The 17,639-nt window shown below is 35.3% G+C and overlaps 1 protein-coding gene across 1 annotated transcript in view; it reads right to left on the reverse strand.

Moving 5' to 3' along the window:
- Positions 1 to 17,639, reverse strand: part of PCDH15 (protocadherin related 15) — a 743,595-nt gene that overhangs the window by 278,973 nt on the left and 446,983 nt on the right. Inside the window, exon 14 of the mRNA XM_056120664.1 lies at positions 4,700 to 4,893. Within this exon, the coding sequence (XP_055976639.1) occupies positions 4,700 to 4,893 (194 nt within the window). The remainder of the gene's footprint in view (positions 1 to 4,699; positions 4,894 to 17,639) is intronic.

Consider the following 17,639-nt stretch of genomic DNA (forward strand, 5'->3'; position numbering starts at 1 on the left):
GTAAGACAAAGACTCCAATTGAGACGTTACTGGACCCGCTTGAGCAAATTGACGAACAACGGGAGGGCCTTTACCTTTACTTTTACTTTTCCAGTGAATTCCCAAGATTTTAGAAATTGGCAGTAGAAAATTGGTATATTTTTGTCAAAATGAAAATCCCTTACATTTTTAATCAATCCTAAACATATTTAAATATGTTAAAACATAATAGTCACCATGAGAGTAGTTTTGAGATTACTTGATTCTGCTATAATTAGGTAAAATCTTATATTCTTAAAAAATTATATATGTGATGTCATGTAATAATCATTTAATCATAATCTTTGGGGGCAAATAGTATCCTTTATTACCTATATCTTCTAAATGTCTAAGAGTAGTACTTTTTCATATTAGCATTTTGTAAATATACACATATATATCATTTATTTAAAAGATAAAAGTAAGGCTATGTATCACTTAATCACTTAATCCCCGTTATTCATCGATTTATTCGAGCGGGTGCCAGTAACGTCTCCATTCATCCCGGTTGCGTGCTAGCGTAGCCCAATGGTATCTGTTCGTTTTAGGAACATGTAGAGCCTCAAACCGATCATTTAGGGTCTTGACGAAGAAGTCTGACCATCTTATAGGTGGGCGTCCACGTGATCTTTTGATGTCTCGTGGAATCCAATCAGTAATGGCTCTAGTCCAGCGGTTGTCTGTAAACCTCATTACATGTCCAGCCCATCTGATTTTTGATGTCTTGGCAAATGAGACAGCGTCTCTGATTCTTGAGCGTTGACGAAGATCAGAACTCCGGATTCTATCTCTCATTTGAGTGAATCGTGATATTCCAAGCATAGTTCTTTCGATTCCTCTTTGAGAGACCCGAATAGTGTTCTCATCCTGTTTTCGTAGGGTCCAGGTCTCTGAGGCATATGTTAATGCAGGAAGAATAGTGGAATCAAAGAGATGTGCTCGTAGTTGGAGGTTCTTTGTCCTTTTAGTTATTTCTTCAATGCTCTTGAAGGCATTCCAAGCCGCTCTCTTCCTCCTGCGTAACTCAGGTGCCAGGTCATTCATCATGTTGATTTCTCGACCTAAGTATATATAACTGTTGCATTCGGAGATGGTGGTTCCGTTGAGAGCGAATGGAGCGTCAGGAACAAGGCTGTTTCTCATAAACATTGTCTTCGTAAGATTCAGCTGTAGTCCAACCTTTCCACACTCACGGTCAAAGTCCGCAAGCATTTGTGCCGCTTGGCTGATGTTTGGTGTTATTAGAACGATGTCATCAGCAAAGCGGAGGTGGTGTAGTTGCCGACCATCTATCTTCACTCCCATGTTTTCCCATTCTAGTCGTCGCATGATGTTCTCGAGGGTGGCACTGAAGAGTTTTGGTGAAATGGTATCACCCTGCCGAACCCCTCTCTTGATATGGATGATTACTTCTTTGTAGAATGGTGAGATCTTGGTAGTGAATCCGCAATAGAGCTCACGAAGGATCCTGATGTATTGAGTTTGTACGACCTGATTGGCTAGGGCTTCCATGACCGCTTCCGTCTCAACAGAATCAAAGGCCTTCTTTAAATCAATGAACGTTAGACAGAGCGGCATCTTGAACTCCCGAGATACCTCAATGAGCTTGGTTATTGTGTGGATATGGTCGATGGTACTGAATCCTTTTCGGAATCCAGCTTGTTCACATGGTTGTCCTTCATCTAGTGTTCTGCTAATCCTATTCAGGATGACTCGAGTGAATAGTTTGTAGATGACAGACAATAGGCAGATTGGGCGATAGTTGCCAATGTCGTGGATGTCTCCTTTCTTGTATAGTAGTACAGTCTTGCTGGTTTTCCATTGGGATGGAACCTTGCATTCAGACAGGTAGCGTGTGAAGAGTCGAGCTAATGTATTGATGAGTACTGATGGTAAGTTCTTCAGGTGTTCAGGTCTGATCTTGTCTGGGCCAGGTGCTTTTTGTTTCTTTACTGACGAGATGGCATGTTGGATTTCGGAAGGGAGAACATATGTATATAAATAGGAAAAACAATATTTACAAACACCATACTACTTTCCATAATTTGGCTATAGTCATCAAAGAATGAAAATAGGAAGATTTCGCAGTCATTTTCCTTCATTTTAAATTGGTATGGTTTACTCAAAGTAATATTAATTGCATGAATGGTTCATTCTTATAAACCTTATCTTAAGAATCAATATATGAATCAAAATTACCAATCTGGAATTATGATAGAAAATTGCCATATATTTATGTGATATAATAAAATTTATATGCACCTACTTCTGATTAGGTCAGTCTACAAACACAACCTAATCTATAATTTTTATTAGTAATTTTCAAATTAAATCTTTAAACAAAGGAAATATTAAAATGAAATTCTCATAACTCTAAAGTTCATCCATAAATTAAATTCAAAGGATTAATTTTACTCAAGAAAATAGCAAATATCACTGTCCTATGGGGAACATGACATTATCTCTGCAGGTAGTATGGGGATATACTGATTTTACTCTCTGCAAGTCCTGCCTGTTGTTTGACCAAATATTATAAGATGATTTTATTGCCCAAACCACTATCTATACTGAAAATAAAGGGCTAGGCCAATTAAATGCTTGGTGTCACTAAAAACACCATTTTATTCAGATTCTGAAGCTTGCACTGCCTCCTGGATTGGTACACATTTCTCTTCAAGTAAATCTAGGTTTTCAGTGGAAATGATTTCCAAGAGAAACTAAAAACTGATTAAAATTTTCATTTATCAAGACAGTGATTTAAAAGTATGTAAGTGGCATATGGACAGCTATAATACACAAGATCTATTTTGCACAGCTTCAACGGAAAAAATGGTGACTAGGAAGTTTTTAATATTTAAGTAACAAAAACAAACTGTACTTCCTTCTTATCTTAGCATTACTAGCATCGAATATTAAGCAATCACAGTATGTTCTCTCCAGAATAATAACTACAACAAAATGATGCTTCTGGAAAAAAGTAGAGGAAAAAATGAAAACCCAACAGTCCCAAGTGAGAATTATGACCCTACCCCTATTTATGGGGTGAAAGGGGCAGGGGCTCGTAAGGATTGCGTCAAGTCAGCTTGTCTCATTTCTCCCTCAGATTGTAGATCTTCAGAAATAAGTGTAGCTATGCAGAAGTCAAAATGTTAAATGTAGAGAGTTGTCAAATAAATGAGAACACATAGTTTCGGTGAAAAGCACGGGTAAAAGGAAGAGATGTTTTCTGTCACCAGATTCCCTAAGGTTATTCTGGGGTGGGCGAGGCCAGGAAGGGGAGATGACTAACAAGGGTAATAGCTAAAGCGTAATGAAAGAGTCTCTGAACACCCTAGACTAGACCAGAGAAATCAGTGGCTGGGAATGTCTATAATAAAAGAGGTAGAAGTTGTTAGTTCATACTTGTGATTTTAAGATAGGAGTAAGATAATTTAATTGGGATTACTATTATTTTTACTTATGGGAAGAACTTCTATTTACCATGAGGTGAGAAAAAGAAAGAGCAAATTATGAGGAATATAATAATATTGATGGATATTGTTTTAATGGGCTGGAGCGATAGCACAGCGGGTAGAGCATTTGCCTTACATGCGGCCGACCCAGGTTCAATTCCTCTGCCCTGAGAGGAGAGCCTGGCAAGCTACCGAGAGCATCCCACCTGCACAGCAAAACCTGGCAAGCTCCCCGTGACATATTCGATATGCCAATCACAGTAACAGCAAGTCTCACGATGGAGATGATGAACAACGGGAGAACAGTGTTACAGTGCTACATTGTTTGAATAATGATTCTTAGAAACAAATAAAGGAAATTTAAATTACTTTACTAGATTAGTGCATTTGAAATAATTGTAAACGTTTCTACTTTTTACTCACTCTCATTGTTTTCTCACATACAGATGACATATTTTACAGCTGTGGAATAGAGTCGGCCCCTCTATCCTTGAGTACTCCATTTGGGAATTCAAGAAACAAAAGTTTTTTTAAAGCTATGTAACCAATCTATAGGTGCATTTAATATAAAATAAATATAATTTTTCTCTGTCTTTGTTTTCTAAAGAATATAACATTTTATGCATAATTTACAAATATTAAGTGATATACATTAGATAGAGGTTAAAGTAGATATATGTGGGTTATATGCAAACACTGTGCCATTGTATGATATGTGCTAAAGTTTTACAACATGGGGCTTGTGGATATTAAGGGTAGATTGATAATAGATAGAAAATAGATATGCATTAAATATATTTAAATATTCAATTCATGTATAGAATTAGTATATATTTGAATACCAATCCAGATATTGAGAGTTGTCTGGAAAAACCTGAAATATTATATACTACTATTGCACCAATGACCTCCTACTCTATCATCTTGCTTTGCAGTAATCTATTGTAGACTCGTGGCTGGTATTTCTTATTCTCCACTCCCTCTAAACCAGTGATGACTACCATTTGTATCTGAAAAATTATTGTAATTTCCTGTTTATTTAATCTTGTCCTATTGTGCTTTCTCCAAAATTTAACCAATTATAGTATGCATTTTCCCGAGATTCTCTTGTTTTTCTGATCTAATTGAGATGTTTATAGAGCAAAAGAATGCCCGCTATGCTTCATAAATTTAATTATGGGGTTAAACAGGAACAATAAAAAGGATTATTTGATTCTCACATAAATTACCTTCTCTCCGCAGGAGGAGCATTATCTGCTGCTTGGACAGTGAGTGCATAAGTCTGACCGACTACCAATTCCACTCCTGGGGCGATGGTGATAAGTCCTGTTGTTTTATTGATGATGAAGTCTCCCTGAGCCCCAACTAGGATTTCATATGTGATCTCCCCATTTGACCCTTCATCTGCGTCGACTGCAGTGAGCTAGAACAGAAAAATAACAGCATAAATCTTCATGGGACTACCCCATTGTATAATCTCCTACCAACAAAAGGTGCTTAATTTCAGCAAAGTAGGTATGCAAAGTCCCCTTCTTTCTGTAAATGGAGGCTACTAATTTCTATTATGATACTGAAGTAATCATAGTAAAAAGAAAATGCAGTGTTTTCTTCTGAGAGTAAATCTTTATTTTTTGGATTGTGAAGACTATATTTTAATTTAATAAAGAAAAAGATAGAAAAACACTGACCATACTATTATAACCCTGTAAGAAATTAGATCTTTTCCCTTCTATCTTACCTCCTGTTCTTGAGATGTTTACACATAATACTCTCTGTTAACTGGGAGAAGTGAAAAATTTAGAATTGCCTTCATCATTCTTTTCTTTTTTCACTTACCCCTTCCTCACACATGTAATTTTTAAATTTCTGTTTCCTAGAGACTCTTTCTCATGTACTTTTAGTTTACAGTTACCTTAGGAAGGATCCCCATAATCTTGTTCACATAAACCTATAAAAACTGATGAGAACAAGGCGGCCGCATGGGAGCCTTGTGGAGAGCAGGTATGAGCCTGGGGTGGGGCGCGACTGAAATCTCATGGGACGGGTGGGGGGGGGGGGTCGTTCCGGCCTGTCCTTCACGCCCTACCGAGGTCACCAGTTGTCCCCCACGAGCGGCTCTCTGGCACGGCCATGACTCCAGAGCACAGAAACCAATCTCTTAATTATCTGACTCTCAGTAGAAATACTTCCAGGGTTAATTAGTAAAATAGCAGAAATCCAAAACCGCGCGGTCGCTATTGCAGCCGCGCGACATCATTTAATTCTTGAACCCAGCTGTAGAAAACAAATCATTTCACAATGCTTTCTCAGCATGGCTGATTTGGGGTGGGGGGGGTAAAGTCTAAATAATAATGGTGCAACTTTTATCGAAACAATGAAGCCAGTCAAAGTAGATAGAGTGTTAACTAGAATTCATCTGCCCCACAGGCATTGGGGGGTGGGTGGGGGTGGGGGTTTATTGGGGTTCTTCGTGGTGAAAAATAAGCATTGGTAAAGGGAAATGTGATTGATATTTGCATGACCGAGACCTAAACCTGAAAGCTTTGTAACTTTTCCCACAGTGATTCAATAAATAAATAAATTAATTAGAAAAACTGATGAGAACAAACATTATCTTTTCAAACTCAGGCATATATACTCTGGTTTTGGATAACCTAATTAGATACTTATAATACAAGCCTGATACATTTTTTTTGGAGTTAAGTGACTTCTCGAAATAATACTACACTAATACCATTAATTTCATAAAATATAATGAATGGCTTCATAATGTAAGACTTCTTGACTCTCAAAAATATATATTTTTTATTGGGGGAACGAAAATAATACATTCTAGAAGAAAATATTTTTGTTGTCTGGTTTGGTTTGGGGGTGATGCCTTGCTTATTCCTGGTTCTGTTTTTGGGGATTGATCTCAGCATACAGCTGGGAATCAACAATGGCTCGGTGGCTGCAAGATAAAAGCTCTACCTGTTGTGCTCTCTTCAGACATTCTAGTGGGAAATCTTACACATTTCTCTGTTTTCATCATTCTAGAAATAATCGGTGGAGAAAAATGTAGTTTCATTTTACACCAAAACAAAAAACGATACAAAAAAGGTTCATGTTGAAGAAAAAAAGTGACTGTAATAAATTGACAGAAGCTATTTTAGTCATTGATATGTTCTTATGTAACTGAGCTACTTTTGTAAACTTGGTTTTTATTAGAGCTTTACTTTTGTAAATTTGTTCTTTCTGCTTTACTTTTGTAAAGTTTTTCTTTGTATATTACAGCCTCCCTTAGCTGGCCACTGGACACTTCTGTGGTTTAGATAAAATCTGAATGACTATGCACATTCACCTTGAAATTTAAATTCGACTTATGAAATGCTGTCTTAATTAGCATCACATTTAAAGGTTCCTATTTGCTGCAATTACAAAATGTAAACAGAAAAACTTTCCCTTAATGGGTTAAATTTTCTACACTTCATTTCTTTTTTATTATTTTTACTCTATTTTATTATATGTTGTTATTATTAGAATGATGTGAGACAAAATTAGAGCAACAAAAAATTGTAAGTTAAAAAGGAACTGTGAGACAGGCATTAATTCAAATCAGTCTAATTTTGGCTATTTGTGGGTAGGCAGATGTGGTAGCCAGAAGCAAAGGCAATTCATGAAATGATTCTGAGAATGGCAGATATAATCCTAAAGGCAAAGCAGAAAGAAACTATTTGCAGGAAGAGTTCAAATGAATGATGTATATTTATGGGAAACTGTTCAAGCCAGACGAACTCATTTTCTTTCTTTTGTATGTGGATAAAATTATAAACTTAGAGAAGGGGGAGATATGGTAGATATCAATTTTGATTATAGTAAATCACTTAACACAATGTCTGAGGAAATCTTAATTAAAATTTACCTCAAATCAGATTCAATATTACCATTCTTCCTGGGACTTAAATTAGCTAACGGAATTTAATGATAAATGGCAATGCATCAAGTTAAGAAGGACTGAGGTACGTGCTTGAGGGATATAGGTATTATGACTGGTATTATTTGACATCTTCATTAGTGATGTTGAAGGAAGACTAGCTGGGTGACAAATAAATTGAAGAGGGCACCCATCTGGGAGGTTCTTTAAATACTAAATAATACTGCAAAGCACAAGAGTATAGAAACACCCCCAAAATAGCAAAACTATTCAACTACAGTTAAACTAATATGTTCAGGGAACAGAGGTAGTACCACAGAAAGCATTAGCAAGAAGGACATTTCACAATTAAACCCAAAGTGAATTCTATACTTAGGTGACTGAAGTATATTTATACATTTTTTCACGGGCTTTGTACCAAGTAATAAAATATTGAGTGAAAAGTACCATAATTGAGTCCATAAGCACAGAAAAATATTTTGAAGAAATTATTGATCATTCAAGGCCCCAAAAGAGAATTTTAAACCCCAACACTGAATATTCAGAAAATGGTTATAATGGTTAACTGTTCAATAAAAGATGCAGAATGTCAATCTGGGGGGAGTAATTGAATAAGGAAAAAATGATTAGTAGTCAATGAAAAAACAGGAAATGAAACACATTTCTAATTTACAGAAGGAAAATCTGGATCCTAAATAGAAATAAGGTAGTATCGAGAGAATGACACATGTGGAGAAATCTAAGAGTTGCTTACCTTATTTTGCCTTATCAGGTGAAAATAAAATAAAATTATGGTATACAAGGTTTTCATAGGTTACGATATCTAAATAGTAAAAAAAATTAAGTAATTTTTTCCAGACTGAATGACACTTCCTTTTAGGAAATTTAATCTTATCTTCCACAATTTTTTCCTTTCAATATTCCAATGAAGTACAGATACCTTTATATCTTCTGTCACTAATTAATTTCATAGAAATATAATGGATAAATATGCCATTTTGATTTGTCTCTACTATTTTCTTTCTACCTCTACATCTGTTTCTCTTCGATTCTACTGTTCCTCCTGCACTAACATACGCCTCAGAGACCTGGGCCCTACGGAAAGAGGATGAGAACGCTCGCCGGGTCTCCCAAAGAGGAATCCAAAGAGCTATGCTTGGAGCATCACGCTTCACTCCAGTCAGAGAGAGAAAGCATCCGGAGTTCCGACCTCCGTCGACGATCAAGGACCAGGGACACTGCCTCATTTGCCAAGGACTCAAAAATCAGATGGGCTGGACACGTAATGCGATTTGGAGACGACCACTGGCTGGACTAGAGCCGTTACCTACTGGATTCCACGGGATGTCAAAATATTGCATGGCCGCCCACCTAGGACATGGTCAGACTTCTTTGTCAAGACCCTGAAGGATCGGTTTGAGGCTCTTAGTGTTCCTGGAGCGAGCAGATGCCATTGGACTACACCAGCACATGACAGAGACGAATGGAGACGTTACTGGCACTCGCTTGAGCAAATCAATGAGTAATGGGATGTCAAGTGATTGATGATCAGTCTAAACTAGAGAAATATGTCATTCCTAAGTATGGTTATTACTGAATATTATCTTACAGTCTTAGTTCCACAAAAACATAAACAATTACAGTTTCTACATTTTATTTTTGGTTCCTGGGCTATACATTGCAGTGCTCAGGGCTTACTTCTGGTTCTGTGAATCACTCCTGACTGTGCTTGAGGGACCATATATACTACAGGAAGTTGAACCAGGGTCAGCTGCATGCAAGGAAAGTGCCTTACTCCATATACTATCTCTCCAGCCTCATCATTTATTTTAAATATATGGTTCTACAAATTTAACGGAAGACATGCATATTCATATCTTCTTCTGTATTCAGTTTGTTACAGTGCTTTCTCTTCTTTGACATTTGGCAAGAAGATTGAGCCTTACAACTTTGTAATTCTAAGACAGAGTATATATTAGTTTATGTTATTGTAGCAAATCTTTACAAATAATAGGGTTTTTTTTTTGTAAGATGGCACCTCTGAATGAAATTTAAATTGTCTGTTAAATTAATCCCATTAATAAGTTTTATATTTTGAATGTATTTTTTACACACATGATTTTTACTTTTTTGATGCTGAAATTCAATACAAACCACACACATACAAGGAATGTACTATTGCAGTGAATTACATCTTTAGCTCATTATAAAAAATTTTCAGTAATGATATACTTGTATTCTTGATGCAGATTATTTCTCATATTCTTAATATAAAATATTGATTGATTGATTGATTGATTGATTTAGGTATTCCTAATATTGAGTCACTTAATTTTGTGAAGTCAGAAATTTTCATTCATTAATATTACCAATAATTTATCAGAAATCTTTAAGAATGAGAAAACTGTCAAGCTAACAGTCATAAGGACAAGATTTTTATAATGTAAGCTTCAGCTTAAAGCTGGTATTTCATCACTGGTAACGGAATCAATTGACAATTTTCCCTAAAGTTTTTTTTCCATTTTTTATAATTTTATTTATTGAATCACCGTGAGAGCAGTTACAAAGCTTTTGGGTTTAAGTCTCGGTCATACAATGAAACACCTGTACCTTCACCAGTGCCCACTCTCCACCACCAAAAACCTCAGTATACTCCCATCCCACACCCTCCCCCTAAGTGTGGGGCAGATGATTTCAACATTACTCTCTGTCTACTTTGATTACATTCAATATTTTGACACCACACCCACCATTATTATTTGGGATTTTACCCCAACACTCAGATCTGCTGAAAAGGCAACACTAGAAAATTTGTTTTCTATTGCTTGTTATGAATAACATATGGTGTCACGTGGCTGCAGTAGTGGCAGCAAAATTTTGGAATTCTGAAGGTGTTTTTTTTTTCTTCTTATATTTACTTATTGAATCACTGTGGGAAAAGTTACTAAGCTTTCTGGTTTAATTTTCGGTCATACAATGATCAAACACCTTTCCTTTCACCAGTACTCATTTTTCACCACCAAGAACCCCAATATACCCCCCTCCCACCCCTCCCAATGCCTGTGAGGCAGATGGCTTACACTTGTCTTCTCTACATTGATTGCATTCATGATTTCGACAAAATATGCACCATTATTGTTTAGAATTTCCCTAGTTTTTTTTAAAACAACTTTTCCCTGTATTATATTCAAGAAATGATCTGCCCAATAAACAAGTGAAAATAATTGATGTTTATCAATCAGCCATTCTTTCAAGTGAAAATGGTGTTCTGGGCCAGGGTTGTAATACACAGTATGGCAATTGCCTTGGCTGGAGCGATAGCACAGCAGGTAGGACATTTGCCTTGCCGCGGCTGTCCCCGGTTCGATCCCTCCATTGGTAGCTTGCCAAGCTCTTCGAGAGTATCCTGCCCACACACAGAGCCTCGCAAGCTCCCCGTGACATATTCAGTATGCCGAAAACAGTAACAACAAGTCTCACAATGGAGACGGTACTGGTGCCCACTTGAGCAAAATCGATGAACAAGAAAGGATAGTGCTACAGTGCTACAACAATTGCCTTACTTGTGAGAAGTCCTGAGTTTGAACACTGTCACTGAAAAATGAATGAATGAATGAATGAACAATTTTCTATTAGTTCTTTTATACCAGTTTTTTCTTATGTATATAAGAAAATGCCTTCTGAGGCATGTAAGAAAATACCTAATTGGCTACACAAACCCTACAGCATGTTCATATTAAGTATTTTTAATGCTGTTTCCCAGAAGAGAAAGAACAAATTACATCCTTGGTATCTCTGGTGAGATTTGGACAGATTAACGAATAAAACTTGGCTGTGGGAGACAAAATGGTGGTGCAGTGCAATTATAGAAAGTAAATCAATGAAAATTTTATTCCTGCGAATGGCAGATTAGATGAAACCCATATATCCCTGAAAAATAGCCTCACATGTCTACTGTGATAATAAAAAATTCATTATATATGAGGAAAAATCATCTTATTAGGAAATTTAATAAAAAATACAATAATATTAATTGAAATATGTTGAACAATTGAAATACTAAACATTAAATCCCCCTCCCTCAACTCTATGATACAATGTATTATGATAAAGAATTCTCGATTTACTCATTCAGCTAAAATGAAAATATTAGTTTAAATGGAAATTGTTCTATTGGACAAAAAGATTATATGGGAAGACAAGTCAAATCTCACAGACTAGACAATAACTATCAAGGGAGAAAACCAAATTGATTTACATTTAGGACATCTTACATTCCTTGAGTGTCTATAAACATGTATAGTGAGGTGTAACTAAAAGAAGATAAATTAAGGGGATAGAATGATAGTTCTATAGCGCTTGTCTCCCACACAGCAGACCGTGGATTTGATCCCCAGCATCCTACTGTCCCATCCCCAAGTTCACCAGAGGTGACTTCTGAGTGCAGAACCAGGAGTTGCCCCTGAACAGCACCAGGTGTAGCCCCCCAAAAAACAAAAACAAAAACTGTAGCACTGTAGCACTGTCTTCCCGCTGTTCATCAATTTGCTCCTTCATCAGACTTGTTGTTACTGTGTTTGCCATGTTGAATACATCACGAGTAGCTTGCCAGGCTTTGCTGTGTGGGCAAGATACTCTCAGTAGCTTGCCCGGCTCTCTGAGAGGGGTGGAAGAATAGAACTCGGGTTGCCTGGGTCGGTCGCATGCAAGGCAAACACTCTACCCGCAGTCCTATCGCTCCAGCACAAAAATAAAAAAAAAGAAAAAGAAAATAATCTTTCAAATGTTCAAAGAATATCAGATAACTTTGTAAAAGTGTGGTTTCTAATGTATTTTCAGAGGAGATTATCAAATCTTTACTATATGAAATATATTCTGATGATTACCATAGATTTTACCAGACTACTTTCTTATATACTAAATATTACAGAAGTTATATACTAGATATTATATAAGTTAACATAACAAAATATTTAAGAATATTCACCTGAAATACCTAGTAACAGTGTAATGTATCCTGAGTATAAATTGTTTAGAAGACATTAGAAATTGCAGACAGAACACACGTATGGTAAGTTTTTGGTATAAAAATCACATTGTTGCCTTTCTTGTATTCTTACTCAAGCCAAATGAAGTTGGTATTAGGAGAGACTTGTTTAGCCTCTCAATGTTGGTAGCCAGTTTCACTATGTCAGCAAGTTGAAAATCATGTAATTTAGTTATTTTCATAGTTAGGACTTCCAGATCCTTAATGGGACTTAATGTGTGTAGGATTAAAAGTATAATAAGATAACATATATGTAGGCCAATATGCAGAAAACATATAGCTGTTTTCTGTATATTGGCCTAGAATAACCTAGGCTGTTTAATTCCTCAGTTGAGTATATAATTGTGTTGGCAAATGCATTTATTAGGTGCATAAATCTGGAGGGAAAACAAACTCTATTAAAAACACTATTATCATTAATGTATTTGTAGGCCATTTAAAGTGGCCGAAAGATGGATCTTGCATATAGGTGTTCCTACACCTGATAAGTTAAATAACAAAAACAATGTCCATATCTGAAAAATGTTTCTGTATATTTCTTGAGAATTCTATTCCTTTTCTGTGGAAGATAATAATCTTTACATTAATAGACTCCTGATATTCAAACAAGAGGAATGGAAACAGGAAGCTTAAATGTCTCAGTGATATGCATTGACTTATGTTCAACTTCTTACTTTATTACATCAAATGATATTTCCACAAAGCTGCTTCTCATCAATTCCCATCGAGCTTAACCCATCTGTTTATGGAACTAATATTAAATATTTTAAAATTCATTAAACCTCAAAAAATATATGGCATACTACATGTGAATTACATTGGAATACGTGTTATATTATCTAAAATTGATATATTCATTCAAACCTTAACCTGTACTAGAAACTACACTCTAAAATAGGCAGAGTTCTTGAAACAGACAGTATAATTTCTGTTAGTTTGTGGGTTAGAAGAGGTGACCTATCGCTAATAGAAGTGCTATTAGAGAAAAATTAAATGGCATAATGAAAGTATCGAAAAACCCTGTAATGATAAATACACTGGAAGAATAAGTCAATGCATATATGACTGAGTGAAATAAGCACACATATATCATTTTTTTACCTTTTAATTCCTTTACTCTTAATGCCAGTCAAATTGTTGTTCTTAGTTCCTCATGATATTACCATGCCATCCATTGTACCAATTCATCTTTGCTAACATCGCCTTCAATTACCTCTCTGGTTACTAAAAATCCCTGTAGGTTCACGAAGTTCTAATCAGCAAGGAATCCTATCCCAATGCTGATGTCCAGATAGCCCTTCTCCTACTCTGTTTTAGCAAACTCTCAGCTATTTTTAGTAACATACTAATTTATTACTGCAATAATGATTTGTGGTATTTCCTGATTATTTAAACATCAATGAAGATTATATTTTAGTACATATACCATATTTATAGATTAGGAGAATGTCTATATTCATTTGTGCATTTTTCAGATCATCAATAGAGTATTAATCTCTTAAAACTTTAAATACATTAAATTATTTTGTCCTCAAGTTACGTGAATAGCATATGTTTATAATGCACACATATGCACACCCATTAGGACTTGACTAGTGATGTTTGTTTATTTTTGTGTCAAACTGAATAATGTAGTTTACAGTTTTCCAGCACAATATAATAATCAATAATAAATAATCATATTTCTACTGATTTATTTGGAATATTATATTTTTTTCTTTATTGTGTGTGTATGGTGTGTGTGTGTGTGTGTGTGTGTGTGTGTGTGTGAGAGAGAGAGGTCATCTGAATCCAATGTTCAGGAAATATAGGGACTCCTCAGATGTTTTTCACTCAAATCAACTGGATGTTTAACTTGAGGACTCAAGGATACAGTATTTTTCTGGCCTAACAGTGCTGTGGATTACCCATACCTTGCTCACAGTGTTTGGTGGGGTCACAAAGATGATTCGCAGGGGGCCTCTAGAGTTATACCAAGAAATGCTTGGGGGACCAGTGAAGCTGCGGTTCAAAGCAAGGGTGGCTGTACAAGATATGCGCCTTAATCATTATACTCTCCTCAAGCATTGAAATACTATTTTTCAAGATACATTATTTTTCATACTTACCGATATATTAGTATTTTTCTTTTTGTTTGGATTATTATAAATGTCACATGATTTGCCATGAGGTAACGTTAAGAGGGAAAAACATAAGTTTATGATATAGTAACTAATAAATGAGGTAAAATACTTCTCTGACATAAAGAAATGAAAATTTATAATATTCATTTTGCTTATTGTAGGACTTGATCAAATTTGAAGTAAATAATATAGCAAACCATCAACATCTATTACTTTAATGATGAGAAAGTATATTGTCAACCATTGAAATGCACATTACATAATTTTTAAAATCATCACACAAAACACTGTAGTTAAATAGAAATTAAATATAAAATATCAGATTATATAAGATAAAATTAATTATTATATAACAAATGCACTTTTATTAAAAACACTTCCTTCCAGGGAAGAGAAAATGTGAGAATTATTTGTTATATAAATTCAAAATTCAGATATTTGTCATCATATATTGACATTATTAGTATTTTAATAGTTAATAAAATTGGAGAGCCCAATTTACATAAAATATCTAATATTATTTATACTTATGTAGCAAAAATCATTATAGTGATTTTAAGATATGCAATTTTCAGATATATTTGTCATCTATGATACAACTTCAGTGTGGCATATCTTCCTTCCCTATGCTATTGAATTGCTTAATGTCAGAAATTGAAACTTATTATTTCTTTACTACTAATGACTAGGAACAGTGCCTAACCCATTTAACAATCTGTACAACAATTAATCTTAATGTTAATTATTTAATTTTACACCTCTAAAAACATAACTTCTTGTGAATAAAATTAACTTCTCATTTTAGGTTATCAACTAGATTATTTAGCAACTATAATGTATTAGTAAGATTTTCAAATAATTAATTTAAGAAGTACTAATTTCATGGGATGTGTAAAGTATATGCAGTTTAGTTGATTGACTTAAATAACAGCACTGTCCTGAAATATATGTGATTTGTCAACTTTCATATTAAAACTACATAACACTCATTTAACCTAGACCCATCCATTGTTTATCCAATAATTCATTAAGCAAAAATATATTAAATGTCTCTTTTTTAAGGTAACTTTTAAGATATTAAACGTACAGTAAAGAGAATGAAAAAGAAAGTAAAGAAAGAAGATGTGAAATCCACTTGAGATTGTGATTCAATAGTGAAAATGTAATTAAAAATATAATTTAAATTTTGAAATATTCTATATAGAAAAAATCAGGATGTTGTGGGATGATAAAGGAAGTATAATTTAACAAAAATAGATAAAGGAATCTTTGAGGAAGTTATATTTAAAATGACATCTATATGATGGAAAACATGAATAGGAGTTATCTGGTTAAAGTGCAAACATTATAATGAACAAGAGAAAGGTAAATGGTAATTAATACATTTAGAGAGTAATCAAGGAATTGGTAATGCAGAATATAGCTTAGAGTTTTTCATATAGCAATGGATACTAAGCCTAGAAATTATTGATTTAATTTTAAATTTAAAATATGCTTCTCACTTGAAGAATTTTACAAGAAAATATCCAAAAAAACATCCAACTCCATCAAAAAATGGGGAGAAGAAATGACCAGAAACTTCCTCAAAGAAGAAATATAAATGGTCAGCGACACATGAAAAAATACATCATTAATCATCAGGGGCATGCAAATCACAATACCGAGGAGATATCATCTCATACCACAGAGACTGGCACATATCACAAAGAACAAGAGCAACCAATGCTAGTGCAGATGTGGGGAGAAGAGACTGAAGAGACTGAAGATGTGGGGAGAAGAGACTTCACTGTTGTTGGAAATGCCATGGGCTCAGTCTTTTAGGAAAACAAAATGTGCATTCCTCAAAAAGCATGAAATTGAGCTCCCATTTGACCCAGCAATACCACGTCTGGTAATATATCCTGGGCATCCAAAAACACAGAGCAAAAACACCATCTGTACTTCTATGTTCATTAAAACACGTACACAATAGCCAGAATCCGCAAAGAACCTGAGTGCCTGAAAACAGATGTATGGATAAAGAAACTATGGCATATCTGCACAATGGAATCCTACACAGATATTAGGAAAGATATGAGGTCGTAAAATTTGTCTATAAACAGATAGAATCGGACACTATAAAGCTGGGTAAAATGAGTCACAAGGAGAGGGAGAGATGATATAGAATGACTCAATTCATCTGTGGAATATATGAAAAAAAAAGTATGAAACTAATATCCAAGGCCAGGGAAAATGAGCCAGGAGGACTGGTCAGTGGAGGATCAGTGGCGTGGGAGATGGAAGGTAATTAAGAGAGAAGAGGGTCCATTATGGCAACACTAGTTGACAATTACCACTCTGGACAAGAACTGAGTGCTGAAAGAAGGTAGAGGGATAAAGATGATAAACTTTCCGCATCAATACCATGAACCATAATGTCTAAAATGAGAGAGAGAGAGAGAAAGAGGGAGAGAGAGAAAGACAGGAGAGAAGCCTGCCATAAAGGGCAGGCTGGGGTGGGGGGGATGGTTGAAGGGCTGGAAGGGAAACTGGGGACACTGGTGCTGGGAAATTACAGTGGTGGAAGGATGGGAGTTGGAATACTGCCTGACTGAAGTGCAATCATCAACAGTTTTGTAATGCTCTGTCTCACTATTGTTCAGGTGTGTATTTTGTAACTGTTCATCTCATGACCTAGAGGACTGGTCAACGGTGGGTCAATGGTGTGGGAGATGGAAGGTAGTTAAGATAGAGGAGGGTCGGGCCAGAGCAATAGTCGAGTGGGTACAGTGTTTGCCTTGTAAGCTAACCCGGGTTTGATTCCCAGCATCCCATATTGTCCTCCAAGCACCTCCAGGAGTAATTCCAGAGTGCAGAGCCAAGAGTAAGCCCTGAACATTACTGATGTGACCCAAAAGGCAACAAATAAGATAGAGGTGGGTCCATTATGACAATATATTTCACGGTGATTCAATAAGATTTATATATATATATATGTATAGATGTATACATATAATTTTATTAATTAAAAATATCAATAAAAATTCCCTCTGAATGTAAAAATAATAAAAATATGCATATATACATGACGTTCCTCTCACTGACAA

The sequence above is a fragment of the Sorex fumeus genome, unplaced genomic scaffold, assembly GCF_029834395.1.
Source record: "Sorex fumeus unplaced genomic scaffold, SorFum_2.1 ptg000043l, whole genome shotgun sequence".
NCBI lineage: Eukaryota > Metazoa > Chordata > Mammalia > Eulipotyphla > Soricidae > Sorex > Sorex fumeus.